The following is a 22380-nucleotide window of genomic DNA, read 5'->3' on the forward strand; positions in this document are numbered from 1 at the left end:
CCAGAAAAGTGGACATCAGTTAAGTTGGCACAAGTGCAGGGCACAGTTTAGCAATAGGATCTAGGGCTGAAATCTGTACATATGTTTTCACACCTGTGCACAATATTACAAACTGCCAGGGTGCTCTGTCAGAAAGGTGTGAGGGGTGGGCTTGCCGCAGAGGGGATGGGGAAAATGGGTGGATTTTGGGGGTGGACTTGGCTCATCCACCCCCATCCCCCCCTCCCCCATCCATGCCTGGGCACCGCCCCGGTCACATGGAGGGTCACCCTGGCCCTTTGGCCCCTTCCCCCATCATCTTACCCCCCCCCCCCGGCTTTGGCAGAGGCCCCCCACCCCAGCCAGCATGGCCAGAGTCAGGGCCGGGAACACACTGTCGCGCCTCTGCGTGTCCAACCTGCTCTCTCTCCCTCATTAGCCACGGTGTTCCCTCTGGAGCCAAAGAATCGCAGAGGCCCTGCAGAATACCAGGTCAGGTCCGCTAATAATATGCAAACGGCGTATACTATCCGTCTGGAGAGGAACACACTGATGCCGCTTGTCGAAGCACCTGATGCAACCAAAATGGCACCTAGATTTGCGAACAGCCATTTCTGAAATCACTAAGTGCGGCCTTGACCAGGAGAAATTCCCCAAGGCCAAAAAAATAAAGTGCCGTTGAATAGCAGGATGATTCTTCGTGCTGCAGCTGCTAATGAACACCCTGCTAAATGCACCCAAAAGCAGACTGGCATTTTCCGCTGAATCGCGCCTGGAATAAAAAAAAATAGAAGAGCCAACACATTGCTTTCAAGGACATGGATTTATAAATGAGTCTTGCAAAGTAAGAAAATGGTTAGATTAGGGAAGCTAGCTGAATAAATTCATTGTTCTTGGATTCTGAATGTTTTCCACTGGAGCAGCATTAGCACCACTGGCCATTACTTGTGCAGTTCAACCACTTGAGAGGCACATTTTATGCAGCCTGCCCTCTTCAACTTTCCGACCAGTCAGTTTTCCCCGGGCTGGGGGCAGGGCATAGAATTCCCGCCGTGTCTCTGAGTAACGCAGTTTAACCCAACTCATTTTAATATACCTCTAAAAGAGAGTAGCACAATTTAGATCACCCGGCTAAAAGTATGTGTGCAACCAACTGTTGTCCGTACTTGGAGCTAGATAGGCTAGATAAAAACAGCACGGTAGCACAATGGGTAGCATTGTTGCTTCACAGCGCCAGGGTCTTAGGTTCAATTCCCGGCTTGGGTCACTGTCTGTGCGGAGTCTGCATATTTTCCCTGTGCCTGCATGGGTTTCCTCCGGATGCTCCGGTTTCCTCCCACAAGTCCCGAAAGATGTGCTGTTAGATAATTTGGACATTCTGAATTCTCTCCCTAACATGACGACTAGGGGCTTTTCACAGTAACTTCATTGCACTGTTAATGTAAGCCTACTTGTGAAAATAAAGATAATTGAATTAAAACATGCAAATGGCAAGTATCATAAATTATGTAGTTAGATAGGCAAATTTTGGCCTGGTTCTTCTCCAATGCCTATACAGGTGCGGTTACTCCTGGCTACTAAACATCTCTTCAACATCCATCTCTTCAATTACATGGTTTCTTGCTGGCCATGCTATTCACAAATGTCTGTTGCTAGATTTTGGCAAATTATCCTGACTGACTGGGGAGGAAAATGTAATCTCACCTCAAAAGACAGCAACAAATTATAAAGATCCAATTAATACTTTGAGAGGGCAAAGGCACAATGCAAAAATAAAACTCTTACAAAAACTCCAGGAGAAAAGTTTTAAGAGTAATTCTGGGGTGTGTGCAACTGCAGAAGTGAATTGCACTCCAGGTTCTCCGCATACAATAATATTCCCATGAAGTGACTTATTGGGAGGGAGAGGGGTTGTAGTAATTGGCTGGTTTGGATTTGTCCTGCTATTAGTTGCCAGGCATACCTGGGAACTTTTCCACATTGCCGGGTAGATGTCAGTATTGCAGCTGTATTGGAACATCTTGGCTCGGGGTGCAGCCCATTCTGGAGCACAAACCTTCAGTGCTAAGGAACAGGGCCCATAGACTTTGCAGTATTCAGAATCTTCAGCCATTTCTTGATGTCATGCAGTTTTATTCGATTGCCTGAAGACGGACATCTGTGATGATGGGTACTTGGGGGGGTTGCAGGCCGAGATGGATCATACACTTGGCACTTCTGGCTGAAGATTATTGCAAAGCTGCAGCCTTGTCTTTTGCACTGATGTGCAGGGCTCTCCCATCATTGAGAATGTGGTTATCTTTGCAGCCTCCTCCTCCTGTTATTTATTTAATTGTTCTCCACCATTCACACCTGGATGCGACAGGACTTCAGAGTTTAGATCATTTTTCTCTATCTATTGCATGCTGCTAACACTGTTTGGCTTGCAAATAGCCCTGTTTTGTAGCTTCACCAGATTTACACCTCATTTTTGGCTATTCCTAGTGCTGCTCCTGACATGCCCTTCTGCACCCTTCATTGAACTAGTGTTCATCTCCAGCTTGATGGTAATGGTAGATTGGGTATATACCGGGCCATGAGGTTACAGATTGTGGTTGAGCACAATTATGATGCTGCTGATGGCCCACAGTGCCTACTGGATGCTTAGTTTTGGGAGTTGTTAGATCTGTGAGAAATCCATCCCACTTAGCACGGTGGTAGTGCCATACAACACAATGCAGGGTATTCTCAATGTGAAGACGAGACTTTGGGCGCGATCGGGCGGCCTTCTCACACCCGACTCGGTGATGCAACGAGGCCGTTAATCTCACAAGGAGCCTCTCGCGAGATTTGCGACACTCGGAATTCCTCGCCATTAGGCTCATTTAAATATGTCACCGTCCGATTCCCCTGAGGCCTGGGAACTAACACCTGCTTCTGGGAGACTTCACCGTGGCGCCATTTAGCACTGGGCTACACAAACTTAAACTATGTGTAACAAATTCTGGGGGTCTGCCAGGCCACTGAAGACTTCCAGGTGGTCAGACTCTGGGCGGTGTGGCACCCTGGCACTAATGCTGGCACCTGGGCAGCACCAGCCTGGCATCTTGGCACTGCTAGCCTGGCACCCTGGTAGTGCAACTTTGCCTGTACCCACATTTACCTGCCTAATGCCATCATGCATCTATTTACAATATGTGTAGTTATATCACTTCATTTTTTGCTCCAGTTTATTTTGAGGGAATAGATGCAAAGGAAGCATCTTGTGGATAGACAAAATCTGTTCAGAACTTAGCCACGAGGAAAGAAGAAGAGATATACTTAGGTGCTGCAGTGTCTTTAAACCTGGTTAATTTAGAGGTCTTGTAAATCCAAAGAAAGCAGGCAATTCAGCTCAATGAACTCATAGATGCAACCATAATTCTTATCCTGAATTCTTAGTTCTACAGTTGTACACGCGAAGGCTCTTCTTGACCCAAGACAGAATGATTTCCAGGCAATCCTGCTGACAATGGTGAGACAGATAGATCCTGCTGGCCTGCCGCCTCCCCTGCCGAAGAACACACGGCGGGGTGGTCGGTAAATCCTGCGCTTGGGCTTGGGTTTTCGCTCCTGAGTCAGGTAGCAGGAGTGAGGGGGGGGGGGGGGGGGGCGGGTGTGGGATGCAGTCTGGAGGTGGCCACAGGCAGAGTGACATGGCAGGCTGTTGCTTAAAAGGCCTGCCGCAGTTCTCTGATACTTTGTATCAGTTGTTTTCTTGAACATTAGACCCTCTAGCCCTCACTAATCACATTCTTCACCCCTCACCCACTCACCTTGCCCATACAATCCAACCCATGAACCCTCACTTAGTTGAATTCTCCTTGAGGCCCTCCATGCCAACCTATGCACAGCCAATGGCCCCTTACAGCCTCAATGCCAATTTATAACCGCAATCTACCATCCTGTGTCCTTATGCCCTCCATGACAATTCATCCAGTATCCACGATGGGCAGACCTCAGGAGACATGCTAGGATGAAATAAAATAAAGTTCTAAAATCTATTACAGATTTCACTATATAAATACTCCCCCTAATGAAAACACATTTAAAACATAAATCCCCACAATTACTTAATCCCATTATCAAAACAGACTTATTTTCTTAATCCACATCAAAAACAGTTAATCCTTTAATAACCTTTTCCAGCCGTCAATTAATCTGTGAATTTACAACCCACATCTCCTAAAATGATAATGATGGGTTTTAGAAAGCATCCACACATTAATAATGCTGTAATGAGAGCACTTAGGGATATATAATCAAAAAGCTTTTGAAACTGCTGGAACAGATCTTTTCTCAACTCTCACGGACACAGCCAGGCAGTTTTTTTTAATTTTTAAAGGGCTGGCTATTTAAGTAACTTGACAGCTTGACAGTTCTATAGACATTATCCACCTATCAAGAGCATTTATGACTTCTCTGAAGATTCATAACTCCCATGTTGTGGGATAAGGCCCTTGTTGTAGCAAAAACTCAGTACTGAGTTCAAACGGCCATGCAGTGTTCAGGATTCCCATATGTAGCAGTCACATCCCGCCCCAGTTTCCCTTGCTGAGTAAAAATAGGATGTGTTGGAAATGGGGGCAGGACTCCCGGACCTGGCTCCTGCCCACAATTTTGAAAGGTCCCGGAGACTCCATGACTCCGTAAACATCCAGGCCTTGATCCTTAAATAGTATGCATTGGTTAAACAAACTGCACAATGAAATTGCTTAAATCACATTAAGAGTGGCACAGACCTTGCATTTGGTAACTGTAAGGGGCTTGGCCTGGTTGAGGTGTACTAAAACTTGAACCATAACTCAGAAATCCCGTTTGGCCAGGTGACTGCGATTGAGTCAATCCACCTTCAGTCTTGATACCTGCCCATAATGCACCTATATCAGTTAGTGATATCAGACTGCAGGTTCTTACGTAGTTATATTAGAAAAAGAAGAGTTAATATTTGATGATAACATTTCTAATTATAACAAATTATATTAGTTCATTTTCTGCATTAACTGCACTGAATGTAATTTTAAAGAAGATGAAAAAAATATTTCATTTAAAGAAACTTTATATCTGCTTACCATAGGATGGGATTCCATAATGCTGGCTTGTTTGGGGATAAGTTGCATAAATTGACGCTTGCTGCATTCCTGTGGCATACGGTGACTGTCCATATGATGCCATGGTTTGTGAAGGTGGTGTAGGAAGAATGTGTGGATATGACCCGCTGTTTATTACAAATAACAGACAAAGATCAGCAATTTGCAAACAATTAAAAACTATATAAATACATAAGTCCACTGATAAATAACTAATTTGAGCCTCAGATTTGAGTAAATAAAACAGCTAACAACTAAAATTATTCTGAAGAGAGTAAAATTTATAAATAAATAATTTGCAGATGGTAATTACTATTAGCTCAAGACATGTGAATATATTTTTCCTCATAAGTTAAAAAACCTTAAGATATGATAAAAGTTGAGAAGCTGATTATGAGTTAAAATTTGTTTTTGCTGCTTACTTTTTAAAGAATAAGAGAATTCTTACTTAGAAGGATAAATCTGTGGAGAGAACTGATGAGTTTGTCTTGGGCTAAAGCTGCTACCAATTGCTGTGTGGAATTAAAAAAAAGGGAGAAATAGATTACAAGATACATTTCATTTTAAAAGAGTTCTGAAAGCTTTAGGAACTTGTGACTCCATGTAATCTCACCAATTTGATTAAATAATACTACAGTGCAGTAACATTGATTTTGAATCCTGCTCAACTGTTCGTTCTTTTCTGCTAATTCGTCAATATAAGTAATTCACAAAGACACTCTGTCCCTTTAAAATTTTCTTCCCCACTCTCCTGAGAAATGTGAGGGACAGTAGCGAAATGCTCTGATATTGTTCTCACCTGCTCCATTATCATACATTCCAGTACAAAGTCATGGCATTGCGATGCTATGGAAAGCTGCCATCTTTACCAAGGGAATTAAATAGATGGATGATAATCTGATTTTCCTTTGTGATTGAATGGTATTCAAAAAGAGCATCCAATTCTCTGCTGTCCATTATATACTCAGTAAAAGTTATGCTAACTTTGTTTTTATCTCCTCAGCTCAAGTACTGTGACGACAACTACAACTCCATCATTCCAGAAGTTAACTCAGCAAGATGCATTAATTTATACAACTGTCATTTGGAGCTGATTGGGAAATCGGCATCTGCATGGCATTATGGGCAATTGCAGGTGCACAACTTACGCTTTCCACTCATTGCATTTAATGAGGGTAGCTTCCCATTTCACTACTTGGGTGGTAAGCTGGTGGGCTATTCACCAACCTGCTACAGATCTTGCCTGATTGTCACAGAAATGAAAGAGGTTCTATAACAGATGGCATTCTGTTCCGCAGCTTACTCCCCAGTGAAGTAGGTGGAAAGACGTCACATGTTGGATAGACGTCACATTTTAATGTGAATGAGAGCTTGGGTCTAAAGGTTCCCCTTGGACAGCTACTATTGGATTTGTATGCACTACCTCATTGGACTGGGGCAGGAATAAGCCAGGTAGCCATTTGTAATTGAAGCAGGCTTTGCCATGGATTGTTAACTCAGTCACAACATTAGCATCCCATTTCTAGGTTTTCTGATCAATCACAGGATGATGCCCTGCATCTGACAAATGGAAGGATTTTCATGAAGGAGATCCAGGCGGATGTTGAATGGCTGAACTGTACATTGATTAAGAGGCTTCCGCAACCACAGGAATGGAAATAAGACCTGGAAAGGCTGCCCTTTGGTCTTACTGACTCTTCCCTGGTGGTCCTGCTGTGGGATTTGAAGGACTGGAGTGAGGTGATGTTTTCCAAGCAGACACTAGAGGCTATCCTCTCAACTCAAGCGGGCATGAATGGAAATAGCCAAATAAGAGAGAAACAGGGGTATGAACATAAAAACATCAGAACCTGGAGCAGGAATAGAGACAACATTCTTCCTCATTTCTGTCTTCAATGGACAACCCCATATTTTTAAACTGTGCCTATTATAAGGTCCAAAAAGGAGTCCGCAATGAGCTGAACAGGTTAAGTCAAAGGAAACAGGTTTAATGCAACAGGTCATGAGTACAGAGCAGTTACTCTACTGCAGGAGCCAGCTCACAGTTCATGGCCCTCCAGTTTTATACAGGATGAGATGTCCCGCCCTCAGTGGGGGAGTGTGTACTTCCTTTGGGAGTATCAATCCCCCAGTCTCATAAGTGTCCCATGACCTGCTTAATCCAAGGTTATGACAATGCCCCCATTGATCATACCACATTTGGAGTATTGTGTTCAGTCCTGGGGCTCTTATTGAAGGGAGGATGTAGAGAGAGTGCAGAGGAGATTAACTAGAATGATACTAGGAATGAGGAATTTTAGATACAAGGAAAGATTAGAGAAATTGGGCTTGTTCTCCTTGGAGCGGAGAAGATTAAGAGGTGACCTTATTGAGGTGTTCAAAATTATGAACAATTTTGACAGAGTAAAGAAGGATATTCTGTTTCCACTGGTTGGTGTGTCAGTGTCTCGGGGTCACAATCTCCCTTTTCTCCACAGCCTGTATTTTCTTTTCTTCAAATGCTCATCCAATTTCCTTTGAAAGCCACAATCGAGCCTGTCTACATCACCTTTCAGACAATTCATACCAGATCATAGTCACTCTCTATGCAAAAAGGTTTCCCCTCATGTCACTTCAGGTTCTTTTGCCAATCATCTTAAATCTGTATTCTCTTCTTGACCATCTGCTAATGGGAACAGTTTCTCTCTATCTATTCTGTTTATGCCCCTCTGGATTTTAAACACCTCCATTAAACCTCTTCAAAAAGAAGAACCACCATACCTCTCCAATTTATCCCCATGACTAAAATCCCTCAGTTCTGGAAACATTTTTCGTAAATCTTTTCTGCACCCCTTTGAAAACCTTCATAGTGTCCAGAATCGGATACAATACTGCAGTTGAGGCTGAGCCATAGCTTTATAAAAGGTCCATCATAGTTTTCTTGATTTACTACTCTATTCCACTGCTTATAAAGTCCAACAATCTATATGCCTTTTTAACTGCTTCCTCAATTTGCCTTGCCAACTTCAATAATGTGTGCACATATACCCCAGGTCCCACTGTTCATGCACCCACTTTAGAATTTCGCCCTTTAGTTTATATTCTCTCTTGTCTTTCTTCCTACCAAAATGTATAATTTCACCCCTGGGTGCATTACATTTCATCTGTCATGTCTTCCCTCAACCAGTTTGTTGGGGGATGGGAACATGAGGGGGAGCTGAAAACGGATGGAAAGCTGGTAACGGGAAGTAGTAAAATGGCAAGTGAAGTTAGAAGGCAGTTGAAACTAAGGCGAGCATCATCGAAGCTGAGAATGTTAAATAATGTCCAAAAAATAAAATTAAGGGCACTCTACCTAAATACAAGCAACATTCACAACATGGTAGATGATTAAAATGCATAAATAGAGTTAAGTAGGTATGATCTAATTGCTAAAACAGAAACATGGCTGCAGGGTGACCAAGACTAGGAACTGAATATTCAAGACGATTCAACATTTAGGACAGATAGGCAGAAAGGAAAAGAGGTAGTGTTGCGCTGATAGTAATGGATGGGATGAGTACGGAAGTAAAGGATGATCACAGATCAGAAGAACAAGATGTGGTATCTGTTTGGGTGGAGCTAAGAAACAGCAAGGGGCAGCAAACATTGGTAAAGTCATGCTGTAAAAGACTCACCATGTTAATATGTAGTCTCTTTTCATTGACGCTTTTCGTAGAATGGACATTCTCCCAAAGGGTCTTATATTCTATGTAACCCATTATTGGCTATTCTCCCGTTAGTATCCAAAGATGTGCAGGTTAGGTGGGGTTATGGGGATTTGGCAGGGGAGTGTGCCTCGGTAGGGTGATCATTCGGTTGGTGCACACTCAATGGGCCTGCAGGGATTCTATGAATTGGAAGGAGGTGGAAGGGGGGGGGGGGAGGAGGAAGATGAATTTATTTATTTTTTTGTCTGGCGGCGGATACTTATTTATTTTTTCCCCCTTATCCCACCCTCAGCGGGCAATGGCTGGATGGAAATGTCCTTCAGAGGCATCAAAAGAAACAATATCCCAGTCCAGAATGTAACACAACAGTAAATAAAACTTTTCTATTTTAAGTTCTTACCACCTTGCAATGCCGGATTCTGTGTATGTGTGTGTGTGTGTGTGTGTGCGTATGTATGTATGTGTGTAGGGACCTCGGGAAGGCCTATGTAGCCGAAGCCTGGCCTCCTCTTGTCTTTCCCATTGCACATGGCTGTTGAGCAGCTTGTGCTCACGTTGACAGTTTGAATTTGAGCAGGAGGCCCTGCAGTTGGACGTTTTGAAATTTTTAAAATTCCCACTCGAGCAGGCTCCTCAACAATGCAGGAGGGGAAAGGAGGCGTTGTTGTTGTGGAGTTGTAGATGCCAATTATTTTTGTTTATCCCCCTCCTCACTTGCACCTTTTTGCTGTCTTATTGTTGATGTTTTCTGTTGCTGCCAGGTTGGGCCAGATTTAAATTAGTAAATGATAATTGATCCTCAGTTGACTGGATGGGGCTTGATGCCATTGGAGGTGGGTCACCACATCACCAAAGGACAGGGCATGACATGGGGCTGGCCTTCAAAAGTGCAAGTCCACCTCTGCCACGTGCAGTTCATTCAAATGCTGAGAAAAGGTAGAGCTAATCGTAGTCCCCTCCCAAGCTGGAGGATGATCATTCATAACTGAAGGAATTTTGATATTTCTACCAAAAAATAACTGATATGGATTGTCGCCTCCAACCATCTGTAGTGAATTCTTTACATGGATGGCCCATGCTAAAGCTGAAGTTAATTTACAACTTGGCCTATTTGTAAAAATTTTATAAAGCATTTAATCTATCAAAGCATGATTTCCCTCTCGTATTCCATTACTAAATAGTCTTTCTGCAGCAGCTATATTCATAACTATGTTCATGTTCTCACACAGATCCCAAAATTTCATTCTGAGCAAATTCCCCCCATTATCCGTGAGGAACTTTGCCGGCAGCCCTAGTCCAGTCCCTATCCATTTTTCCATTACCTGTTCCACATTTATTTTCTTTACCATGAATAATCATTGACTGACAACCTATTTGCCAAGTCTACAAAGTGTAAAATGAAAATGTTCTTTTCTTTATCCCACACCTTCATTAAAATACTTACTATGGCTCATGATGGTGTTCTTCTATATTTCTAATACAAATCACATCTACCGCTTATCTGTTCTACAGGTTTGGTGTTTTCTTCATCTCTTATACCCGCGATATCCGCGTCCCTGAACAAAACATTTTGGCTGGGATTCTCCGAAATCCCGGCCAAGTGTTGATGCCGGAGTAAACACCGGAGTGGTGTACGCCGGCGTCAACGGGCCTCCTGGCTCAGCAATTCATCTTTTTTTAGGGGGCTACTCCGGCGGCGTAAGGCAGCCCTGCAGAGCCGGCGCAGGTCCGCACATGCTCGCCACGGGTCCACGCATGCACGAGACGGCCATCTCTGCGCAGGCGCATGTGCAAGGTTGCCTTCTCCGCGCCAGCACGGAGCAACATGTTGGGGACCTAACAGTGGGCCCGCGTGGAAGGAGGTAGACACCCTCCAGATCATGGCCACCCGACGATCAGAAGTCCCCGATCGCGGGCCTGGACCCTGTGGAGGTCACCCCCAGAATCGGATCCCCCCACCCCCCCCCACCAGGACGTCCACAGCGGCTGCGGGTCCGACCTCCCGCCGGGTGGTACCAGGTTTGAACCATGCTGGTGGGACCCGCCCGAACTCGGCGGGAATTCGGCCCGTTGCACACGGAGGATCGCCGTGGGGGCCTATTTCAGCGGCCCCTGATCGGCGCCGTGGTGATCGCATGGGCGCGATTGCCAGCGATTCTCCGCCAACCGGAGAATCGGCAGCCCAGCGTCGGAGCGGAGTGGCGGGAATTTCCCGCGCAGGCTCCGAGAATCCCGGCCAAATTGGGAAGACAGATGAGCAAATATGCGGCGGCTCACCACCACCTTCTCAAGGGCAATTGGAGATGTTGGTCTGGTCGATGAAGCTCACATCTCATGAAATAATTTTTTTTTTTAAATCAGGTCTTCAGGGCAATGGTAACTGTTACAGAAGGCTATTGGTTGTTGCTTCCAGTTGATATATGTAATTAGTCTCAATCTCTGCATTTCCCAACTTTATTTTTAATATAAGGATAATTGTTTTAACCTTCCAAATATTCCGGACTATGAAATAAAATCACCCATTTAAAGTGACAATGGGAACATAGCAAAAGACGACATCTGATCTGGCAGCAGTATTACAACTGGATAATTGTTAAATCTTAATTCCAAACAGTCTTATGGTTGAAGAAAGAGGAAAAATTCAGGCAACAAATTCTGAGAGAAATTCTCCAGTTATGGAAGCTTTTCATGTTTCCTGGATAGTTAACAATTTCACGTGTCAGATCTAATGTATAAGGATTATTCACAAAACAATGAAATACACTAGGTTTTACAGTATTCCCAATGTATATCTGACAGTACTAATATGGATTAATATTTATATTCCTCTGAAATTGCAGCCCCTTTTCTGGGCACCAATTCTTGCAAGGCTACAGTTCCATAGTAGATATTAGTCTTTGACTACCACGCCCTGTCATAAATCACATTAGTGGCCCATCTTCATGTATTTGCTAAGACAGGGGGCTGAATTCTCCGTTTGGGAGACTAAGTCCCCACGCCGGCTTGAAAATGGTGATCTTTTACATCAGGAAAATGGTGCAAAGCGGCCACCGATTCACTGTTTTGCTGGGGGCTAGCAGGGAATGCTCAGGGCCATATCGGCAGCTAGAGCTCTCAGCTCTAGCTGCCGATATGGCCCTGAGCATTTCCGGGTCCATAAGACCATAAGACATAGGAGCAGAATTAGACCACTCGGCCCATTGAGTTTGCTCCGCATTCAATCATGGCTGATATTTTCTCATCCCCATTCTCCTGCCTTCATAACCCCTGGTCCCCTTATTGATCAAGGATCTATCTATCTGTCTTAAAGACACTCAGTGATTTGGCCTCCACAACCTTCTGCGGCAAAGTGTTCCACAGATTCACCATCCTCTGGCTGAAGAAATTCCTCCTCATCTCTGTTTTAAAGGATCGTCCCTTCTGTCTGAGATTGTGTCCTCTGGTTCTAGTTTCTCCTACAAGTGGAAACATCCTCTCCACGTCCACTCTATCCAGGCCTCGCAGTATCCTGTAAGTTTCAATAAGGTCTCCCCTCATCCTTCTAAACTCCAACGAGTACAGACCCAGAGTTCTCAACCGTTCCTCATACGACAAGTTCTTCATTCCAGGGATCATTCTTGTGAACCTCCTCTGAACCCTTTCCAAGGCCAACACATCCTTCCTTAGATATGGGGCCCAAACTGCTCACAATACTACAAATGGGGTCTGACCACACATGCGCACGGCAGAGGCTGTGCCGTGTTTCATGGCGGACTCAGCCCGCGGACCTGGATGGCAAAAGTAGTACCCCATTTCAGCTGCTCGCGCGCCCCGGACTGCCCGCCCACAGTGCCGCCAGCCCCGAATGAAAACCCCCCTGCCCCTGGATCGGCCCTCCCGCGACTGTGGCAGCGCTGGACTGAGTCCGCAGCCACCATGCCAAGTTTACGAGGGGTGAGACCACACATGTCCCACGCCGCCGGGAACTCGACCTGTCGGGAATGGAGCATCGCGGGGCGGGCCTCAGACAACGGCTTGAGGCCGTGGATACGTGGCGTACTCCTAGAATACGCTGCTTTTCAGGGGGCAAAGCATCGCGAAAGTGGCGGCGCCCCCGATTTGGCGTCATCGAGGATTCTCCGTCCCCTTGCCGAATGCGTCGGGGAGTGGAGAATCCAACCCAGGGTTTTTCAAAGTGCAGGTCACGACCCCGCCAGTGGGTTATGGGCAGGTGTTGAGAAGGTATCGGAGCGATCAGTCGCACTATTCCCGTGGTGATCCCAATCGAGGGAGAATCGCCCAACGGCTGCTCCGTGCTTTTGCGGCCAAATCACAGAGGAGACTTGCTTCCATTTCCTAGCCAGCAAGGCAAGAGGATTGTGGAGAGGGATGGTTTTCTGAAAATTAAGAGACAGCCAGAGGCTCAAGTAGGCAATGCACCTACAGGACAGGCTATTACAACAGAATCTGCTGGAGAGCTGCCCTGGAGAGTCCAGGGTAGGACACATCCGTGATAGTTTTAGCTCTATCCAGGGCCTCTGGTTAACTGCCTACAAAGAATAAACTTAACTCAAGAACAAGCAGTATAAAGATTATTTCTTGAGGTATGGCTTTGTCAATTGTGCCAATGCAAATAAGGATGCAAAACCCATGTGTGTTATATGCAGTGAAGTACTGGCAAATGAGAGGAGACATTTCAGGTTTTGAAACAGAAGTGGAGGGTGAAAAATTCCTTTTGAGTTTGAGACCCCAGAGTCAGTTATCAACTTTCAGCTGACTCCAAATTAAAATACTATGCTGTTGTAGCTGACCGGTGATACCACATTAAAAGCACACCAAACCCCATGAGGCTGTCAGCATTGTGGAGCAGCAACTCCTAGGAGTATTCAGTGATGAGTAAAAGAAGTATTTTGTTCCTATTGCCCTTCACGATGACCTACATGTGTGAGATTGGATTTTCCGTTTTCATAAAGATGAAGACAGACAAAGGAACTGGCTGAAGTCTGCACCTGATGGTGCATTGCACTCTCCTCCTTTGAACCTGATACAAGTGAGATCATGAGGGCCAAGCAAGTTTCTTTTCACATTAAAGGTAAGTGAACATGGAGTGTGACGCAAAGGTAAGTGAGCATGAAGGTCGGCTGACATGGTTTACAAAGGCCGGCAAAAAAAAGTTTGAAAAACAGTGTGCTGAGATATGGGGCGGGATTCTCCAATCCCGCAGCAGAGTGTCCATGCCGTCGTAAATGCCATCGCATTTTACAACAGCATGAATGGGCCGCTCCCAGGACTAATTCTGGCCCCTACAGGGAGCCAGCACGGTGCTGGAGCGGTTCGCGCTGCTCCAGTTGCCGATCCCGGCGCAAACTGTGCGCCGCGGGATACGCGCATGTGCAGTTGCGCCGGCGCCAACAAGGACATGCGCAGTGGTGCCAGCGACAACGCGCGCATGCGCAGTGGCCTCCTTCAACACACCGGCCCCGACGCAATATGGCGCAGGACTACAGGGGCCGGCGCGTAGGAAAGGAGGCCCCCAGCCACAGAGGCTGGCCAGGCCACATCGGACGCCCCCCCTGGGGTCAGACACCCCCGCCCCCCCTTACAGGCCGCCATCTGACCCTTCAACGCCGAGGTCCCGCCGGCTCAGAGCAGGTTAGAATGGCGCCGGCGGGACTCGACTCTTTTCTTACAGCCGCTCGGCCCATTCGGGCTGCAGAATTGGCAGGCCGGCCACGACCGGCGCCGCTCCAGCCTCACTGGCGCCATTGGAGAATCGCGTGCCGGCGCCGAGGTGGCATGGCGCAATTCGCATGGCCCGCCGGCGATTCTCCGACCCGGCACGGGGTCAGAGAATCCCGACCATGTTGTCGACGGTTACCTGATTGATAGCCAAGCCTGATTTGTCTTCAATTTGATGTCCATATAAATGGATAATTCAGCAGAATAAACTCAGGACCAGAAATCCTGGTTGATTTTTCTCTTCCCCAAACCAATGCACTGAATCCATTCAGCATCTGAACTGCTTCCTGGTTGAGATCAGCAGCCCGAATATCCTCTGGAGACAAGGTGGGGGATGGGAGGGTTCAGAAAATAAACCAGTCAAATAAACGGTACCAGGAAGGATGCCTGACACCTTCTCGCCACCGCAGAATATTCCCAGAAGCAGCAACAGGAGTGGCACTTCCGCGTGCCGACCAGCGGCATGCGGCCAATTAATTTAATTAAGTGGCTAATTGAGGCCACTATACAATCCCACTGGCATTTTACCAGTTGGGCCCCGGCAGCATGGGTAACCAGCAAGTAGATTAAATTGCCTCCCAGTGGGTCGAAACCTTCCTTTCCAGCTGCTCCATGGCCCACAAAGGGACCCCCTGAGAATCCCCTCAGCTCAAGTGCTGCCAATGGTAGGTTAACCCCATCAATGGTCTGAGACAGTCAGGTCTGCCTGTGCTTGGTGCAATAAAAAACATCCTTACCCATTCTGCAAGGGTGCCTCAATATGGGGGTGCCATCTCTGATTCTCTGCAAACTCAGCAGTAGCCACTGCTGCCAGTGGTGCTGTTACAGCTGCCAAGCTGTCAGCCCTTTGATTAGGCTGGCAGCGCTGAGGGACAGCAGGCATAATTAAGTGGACGTTGGTGAAAAGACATTGGTGAAAAGGCTGTTGGCGGTAAAATCACTTCCTCAGTCCAGAGCACATCTACATAGGCTCATGACCCACTTTCTGCCCTAGCTGCAGGACTTCTTTGATACCCATAAAACTCAGCCTATTTATCTCTGGTTTAATCATGGACTTGGTGCATTAATCCACTGAACAATTAGGAAAATTTTCACCAACATCCTTATTGACATCAACAACAAAATTCTATTGCAAACAATCCAGATGTTATTTGGTAATTTCATCAAAATAAATTTTCTTTCAATAGTTATAGCAGCAGTAAAGTCCAGATGGATTATATTTTTGTTCAAAACTGCCATATTTTGTACAGTTAAAAAAAATCTTATTGCATATTTGAGACGGGAGAGGCATGCCAGAGTGGATGTCAGGCCAACTCAAAGCTATGGTCCTGTTGTTTCCTATGGTGGAGACACCAATCACCAACAGAGAAGTCTGGATACAAGTGTCTCAAAGCAGGTAAGAAGATGTATAGTTTTGCAGAAACAACAAACAAAATTCTTCTGTGACAATTCCTTTATTCTGTAACATTGGGCAAACTGTTGAATGAAAAATTGTGCTCTAGACTTTACTCATAATTTTTAAACTGAACATTTGGGCTTCATGTTCTACAACTGAATGTAAATCTTCTAATAACAAAATACAAAAGCGAATCTACAAATTATATTTCTGAATATCTTTGTGAGGTGCAGAATTATACAAAATTAGAGAAAGGCAAAATAGTTTTTGCCATCTATAAAGTGGATACGCAACTTTTTAAATTACGTAAATCATTCCATGTTCTTTTTGGAATAGAGAAAGGTGGAAACAATCAAACTCAGTCAGAAGGACAATATGGGGCTGGTTACTGGCATCACTAATGAAACTTTGTCCTTTTTTCATCAACAATTCAGTCGAATTTGCCTAAGGGCCTGCTTGAAATGAAATGAAATGAAAATCGCTTATTGTCACAAGTAAGCTTCAATGAAGTTACTGTGAAAAGTTCCTCGTCGCCACATTCCGGCGCCTGTTCGGGGAGGTTGGTACAGGAATTGAATCCGCGCTGCTAGCTGCCTTGGTCGGAGAATCGCCGCAGGGGGCTCGCCGATCGGTGGGTGGTGTTTCCTGCCCCCGCCAATTCCCGGGTGGCGGAGAATTTCTGCCACGGCGGGGGTGGATTTCCGGCGGTCCCGGGCGATTCTCCAACCCTGCGGGGGGTCGGAGAATTTCGCCCAAGTTTCTCAGTTTCAGCTCAGCAAGTTGGGGCTGGATTAGCACAGGGCTAAATAGCTGGCTTTTAAAGCAGACCAAGGCAGCTAGCAGCGCGGGTTCAATTCCCATACCAACCTCCCTGAACAGGCGCCGGAATGTGGCGACGAGGGACTTTTCACAGTAACTATTTTGCCTTTCTCCGGCCCGCGATGGGCCGAAGTCCCGCCGCTGGGAGGCCTCTCCCGCCGCCGTGGTTTGAACCACCTCTGGTGGCGGCGGGATCGTCGGCGGGAGCGGACCCCCGGGGTCCTGGGGGAGCGCGGGCATCACACCCCGGGGGGTGCCCCCACGGTGGCCAGGCCCGCGATCGGGGCCCACCGATTGGCGGGCGGGCCAGTGCTGCGGGGGCACTCTTTTTTTTCCGCCGCCGCCACGGCCTCCACCATGGCAGAGGCGGAAGAGAATCCCCCAGCGGCATGCGCCGGTAGTGACATCGGCGGCAGCTGACGCACCGGCGCATGCGCCAACTCGCGAAGGTCTTTCGGCCAGCCTCGGCGCCGGGCGTCAAAGGCCGCTGGAGCCGGTTTGGGTGCCAGTCGGTGTGGCACAGGCCTAGCCCCTCAATGTGAGGGCTTGACCCCTAAAGGTGCAGAGAATTCCGCACCTTTGGGGAGGCCCGACGCCGGAGTGGTTGGCGCCACTCCGCTACGCCAGGACCCCCCGCCCCGCCGGGTAGGGGAGAATCCCGCCCCTTATCCTTTATCTGCTGGCTCAGTGGTTTTGCCTGATATGCAGGTGGCCATGATCTTCGTTAAACATTTTGTGCCTTCTTACCTGCACCTGAGAAATTCTCTAAAGATCCATCTGTTGACGTTGTGGCAATATCACTGTTGCTCATTGGTTCGGTTTTAACTGAAAAGCAACAAGAAAAATGAAGCTATGACAACAATTTGATGAAGAACACTGATATTCACAGAAAACTAAAATTATATCTTATATTAATTTTAAAAATGAGTATTAACCAGGCAGCCAAAGTATTTTCCCATTTATAAACAATGAGATATTAGATTGCATGTTCATTTCACATATTTCGAACATAGGGTGGGATTTACCGACCAATCTGCCGTGCGTTTTTCGACAGTGTAAGTAGCCCACCAGTGGGATTTACTGACCCCGCCATGGTCAACAGGATTTCCTTGGTGACTGCACCCCTTGTTGCAGGAAACCCGCACGCCGGCATGGGACCAGAGTATCCCACCGGGGTGAACAGCCAGTAGATCGAGCCCATAATGTTTAAAGCAATGCAAGGTGGAAGTGGTATGTAAGAGGTACGGAAGCAGAAAGTGCTGGCACTAACGGATGGAACAAATAGTCATCTTCTGTCCTGCGATTTTAAATGTTTAAAGCATTAGATTTCAAAGTTTCATAGGCAATGGCAGCACTTTCTATTTTAAAACTATAAATAATTCCCATGATGGTTTAGTGGCCAAATCATCAACATGGTGTAGTATTGAACTTGAAAGGACGAATTTCAGACCAACTGCAGGGTGGGAAAGGGACAATAGCAACCCAAACTGGCAACCTATGAATTAGCTCACTGTACACTGCTGGAAGACTGGTAAGCCTGCCTGAATGTGGTGATAGACCCATTTGATATACAAATTGGGGTTCTAGGTAGGATCCTATTTGCCACTTTGGACTGAACTGGCCTTACTTTCTGCTCACAACCAGCTGGCTGTATGTTAATATGTTCCGAGCCTCAACATGGTCCAAGTCTCTGTCTGGCCAAGTCTGTGGCTGGTCAAAAATTCATAAAGGTAACATCTATCTACAACAAACAAGGCATGTCCCAAGTTCATTTCTGGTCTTTCCTGAGTTATTTGATCTAAGGTAAGCAGTTGTAATGTTGGGAAGTTGAAATTAAATGAAAAGTAAATAATTGGATAAAAAAGGATCTAATAGGAATTTAGCTGCACTGAGGACATGTGAGATGCAGGTTAGCCTGGTAGCAGGGTGAAACAGATATTTTGTTAAGCAAATTGGAGGCTAGTAGACTACAGCCCATTCATAACCATGTCCAGCTGCAAAGCAGAGCTCTCTCACAGAATCAGGCTGCTATGCAGATAGAAAGCAGAAGTCTCTTTGTGTCAGACCTCATAACTTCCACCCTAAACTAGAAGAAAGTTGCAGGTCCTATGTGGTAATTATTTGCTGGATTTGGCTCACAGCATGTGAGGGTCTGTGGGATGCAATGCAATCCCGGTCAACCAGATCTGCAGAAAGGTTTGCAGCTTCTTAGGCAACTTTGGCTCAAAGTTGCTGAGCTGGAGTGAGTTATAGACATTGTGATGCTCAGAGTGGGGGGGGGGGGGGGGGGGGGGGGGGAGTTAATGAGACCTTTTGTTTCCAGGAGCAAGTTACTCCCCTTAGGTTAAGCAGATCTCGAGTTGGTTAATGGACAGGGACAGAAGGCTGTAACTGCAAGTTGGGCAGGTAAGGGAAACTTAGCGATGGAAGAGCTTTAGCCCCAGATTTTGTCCAAAAGGAACAAGGTTCTTGCTAACTGTTTGGATGAAAAGGACTGCAAGGTGGGTGAGCAGACTAACTATGGCACCTTGGTAAAGGTGCCATTCAGGTGAATGAAGAGAAATGTTTTAGTGATAGGAGACAGTATAGTCAGGGGCATGGATATCAGGCTCTGCAGCCACAATAGGTAGCTAAGTAGGCTGTGTTGCCTGCCCAGTGTCAGGCTTAAGGACATCTGCTATTGGCTGGAGGAGTCCAATGACATGGCAGAAAATCACAATTCTGTCTAAGAAAATTTGAGAAGCTAGAGACCAAATTAAAATGCAGAACATAAAGGTAATCATCTCTGGATTGTTACCTGAATCACACATAAATTGGCATAGAGTAAAACAGACTGGAGAATTAAATGCATGGCTGAAAGAATGATGTGGGAAGACAGGGCTTTACTACATGGGGTACTGGCATCTACACAGGAAAGACTGAGCTATTCCCCTGGGAAGAGCTCCTCTTGAACCTGGCTGGGAGGCAGTTATATAACTAAGGCTATGGACAGGGCTTTAAAGCAAAATAGGGGGGGGGGGGGGGGGGGGGGGGGGCTGCTCGGCCAAAGGGAGCTTAAATGAATAGAGAGAGATAGAGATGTCATAACAGGACAAGGACATGGATAAAGATAAGCAGAGTGGGTCATGAAGGGACAGAGAGTTTAACAAACATTTTCATCAGCAAATAAGAACATTGCATCGAATAGAAATAGAAAATTGAAATTAAAGGTTCTTTATTTGAATCATCCGCAATAAGATGGATAAACAAGTGACACAAAAAGAGGCAAATTATTAGATTCAGTCACCATTACAGAGGCACATTTACAAGTTGATCAAGGGTGAGAAGCAAATATTCCAGGTTACACAACATTTAGGACAGACAGACAGAATGGCAAAGGGTGACCCGATAGTCAAAGATGACAGAAGGACAATAGTGAGAAAGGATATGACCTCAGAAGATCATGAAATAGAAACAAAATGGATGAATAGTAAGAGTCAGAAAACATTTGTGGGTGTGGTCTATTGGCCCCCCAACAGTAGTAATGTCATTGGGTAGAGCATTGAATAAGAAATTATCAGAGTTTTTAACAAAGGTAATATGATCATTGTTGGGGACGTTAATCTTCTTGTAGACTTGGACAATCAACATAGCAAGAGTGGTCTGGATGATGAGTTAGTAGAATGTTTTTGCAACAATTTATTGGAGCAATACATTGAAGTACAGACTTGGGATAAAGTTATCTTAGATCTTGGGTGCGATCTAACAGAAACAGTGTGGTAGCGAGCGGGAAATGCCAGATGATTCCTGACAGTCAACCCGGTGAGGCCGTCACGGGTATCTAACTTTAATTAGGGCACTGAATGACAGCACGGTAGCACAGTGGTTAGCACGGTTGCTTCACAGCACCAGGGTCCCAAGTTCGATTCTTGCTTGGGTCACTGTCTGTGCGGAGTCTAAACGTTCTCCCCGTGTTTGCGTGGGTTTCCTCCGGGTGCTCCGGTTTCTTTCCACAAGTCCCAAAAGCCGTGCTGTGAGGTAATTTGGACATTCTGAATTCTCCCTCTGTGTACACGAACAGACGCTGGAATGTAGCGACTAGGGAATTTTCACAGTAACTTCAGTGCAGTGTTCTTGTAAGCCTACTTGTGACAATAAAGATTATTAATGATGCCCCACGGGCTTCATGCTGCAAATGACTGTCCCAATAGCTGATTCGCTAGGACTCTGCCCGGCAGCTCCCTGTTAACGAGGAGGAACAGCACTTAAACCTATCCGGCAGAGCAAACCCCAGACAGAACACAGCCATACCACCACGCAGACCACCACCACGATTCAGAGATGCCAACCTGGCCAGACTGATGCACACGGCTGAGTCCAGATGGGGTACCCTGCCCCCGAGGGGCTCGGAGGGTCAGCCACAGAGCAGTCAGTGCCGCCTGAGAGGCAGTATTAACAGCCTTCAGTGCAGCGAGTCTGACAAGGAGGACTGCCATCCAGTGCCACAAAATGCAGAACGACCTCCGCAAGGATGAGTTGTTATCGACTCCCTGGCACCGGTTCCGCCTACTACTCCATCACCCCCCTCGATGACCCGGCACTCCTCAACCCTCCTCACCCCATACAAGGAACAGGCCACAGGGGTGATCAAGGACAGATTGGTCACTGACACAGAGATTAGCCACCACCGAAGAAGTGATTATCCACCAGCCACCACCCAGAGAACCTGTCACATGAGTTGTTCATGCCTGGATGATGATCCTTCCCTCTCACTGAACACATGTCCATTTTCCCGCAGAATCACCATTTGAATGACTGGTCCATCTGGGGCCACCCCCCAATCCCCCCACCCCCATCCATCCTCCCAGACTCCCATGAGAACACCGAGGATGCGAGTTCCGAGGATGCCACCATCATTGCATCATAGCTGTCATCCCCACCCTCCACCAGCGCAGAGACACCAACCACGGTGGGCGACATTAGTGGACAGGCTCTGGGGCACAATCTGGTGAGAAGCACACAGTTGCTGATGCGCATCAGGTGGGGCAGGATCATCTGGGGGAGACAGCAGTTGGAGGTCCGCTGGATCCCAGGACCTAGCTGAGGCCCAGTTATGTGCTAAGTGACCCAGGGTCCTCCCCGGGCTCGTCTCCCAGCACCCCTGGCTCGGTTCGTCCTTGGCGATGGCTGCATGTTCCTCCTCCTCCACCCCCAGCACATTGCCCCGTTGCTGTGCCAGGTTGCAGAGGGCAGAGCAGACCACCACAAAGCGGGTGACCTCTTTGGGGGGGGGTGTACTGCAGTGCACCAGAGTGGTCGAGGCATCGGAACCACCTCTTTTTTTTATATAAACATTTTATTGAGGTATTTATGGTTTTACAACAGTAACAGAAGAAACAGTGTTCATACAAATATAAACATAGTGCAAAAGCCATCTGCTTCTCTCACAGGTGCCTCCTTTTCCAATCCCCTACTCTAAACTGAACTAACCCCACAGCCCCCAACCAACCCGCCCTCTTCTGCTGACGGTTAATTTTTCCTAAAGTAGTCGACCTCCGGGCGAACCCTAACATTGACCCTCTCAAGGCGAACAGACAGAGAAGGCTAGCCATGTCAGTTAGCCAGGTCTCTGACTTCGAGGGCTTTGAGTCCCTTCAAGCTAATAATATCCGTCTCTGGGCTACCAGAGAGG

At 46.6% G+C, this 22380-nt stretch overlaps 1 protein-coding gene across 5 annotated transcripts in view; it reads right to left on the reverse strand.

The window, feature by feature from the left end:
• Positions 1-22380, reverse strand: part of eya1 (EYA transcriptional coactivator and phosphatase 1) — a 365193-nt gene that overhangs the window by 206481 nt on the left and 136332 nt on the right. For 3 of the 5 annotated variants that reach the window (XM_038809594.1, XM_038809593.1, XM_038809597.1), the window contains exons 5-8: positions 17457-17534; positions 5536-5599; positions 5070-5215; positions 4740-4877 (exon numbers count right to left, since the gene is read on the reverse strand). In XM_038809594.1, coding sequence (XP_038665522.1) covers positions 4740-4877; positions 5070-5215; positions 5536-5599; positions 17457-17534 — 426 coding nt within the window. The remainder of the gene's footprint in view (positions 1-4739; positions 4878-5069; positions 5216-5535; positions 5600-17456; positions 17535-22380) is intronic. The other 2 variants (XM_038809595.1, XM_038809596.1) reach the window with 2 other exon arrangements.

The sequence above is a fragment of the Scyliorhinus canicula genome, chromosome 10, assembly GCF_902713615.1.
Source record: "Scyliorhinus canicula chromosome 10, sScyCan1.1, whole genome shotgun sequence".
NCBI classification, from domain to species: domain Eukaryota; kingdom Metazoa; phylum Chordata; class Chondrichthyes; order Carcharhiniformes; family Scyliorhinidae; genus Scyliorhinus; species Scyliorhinus canicula.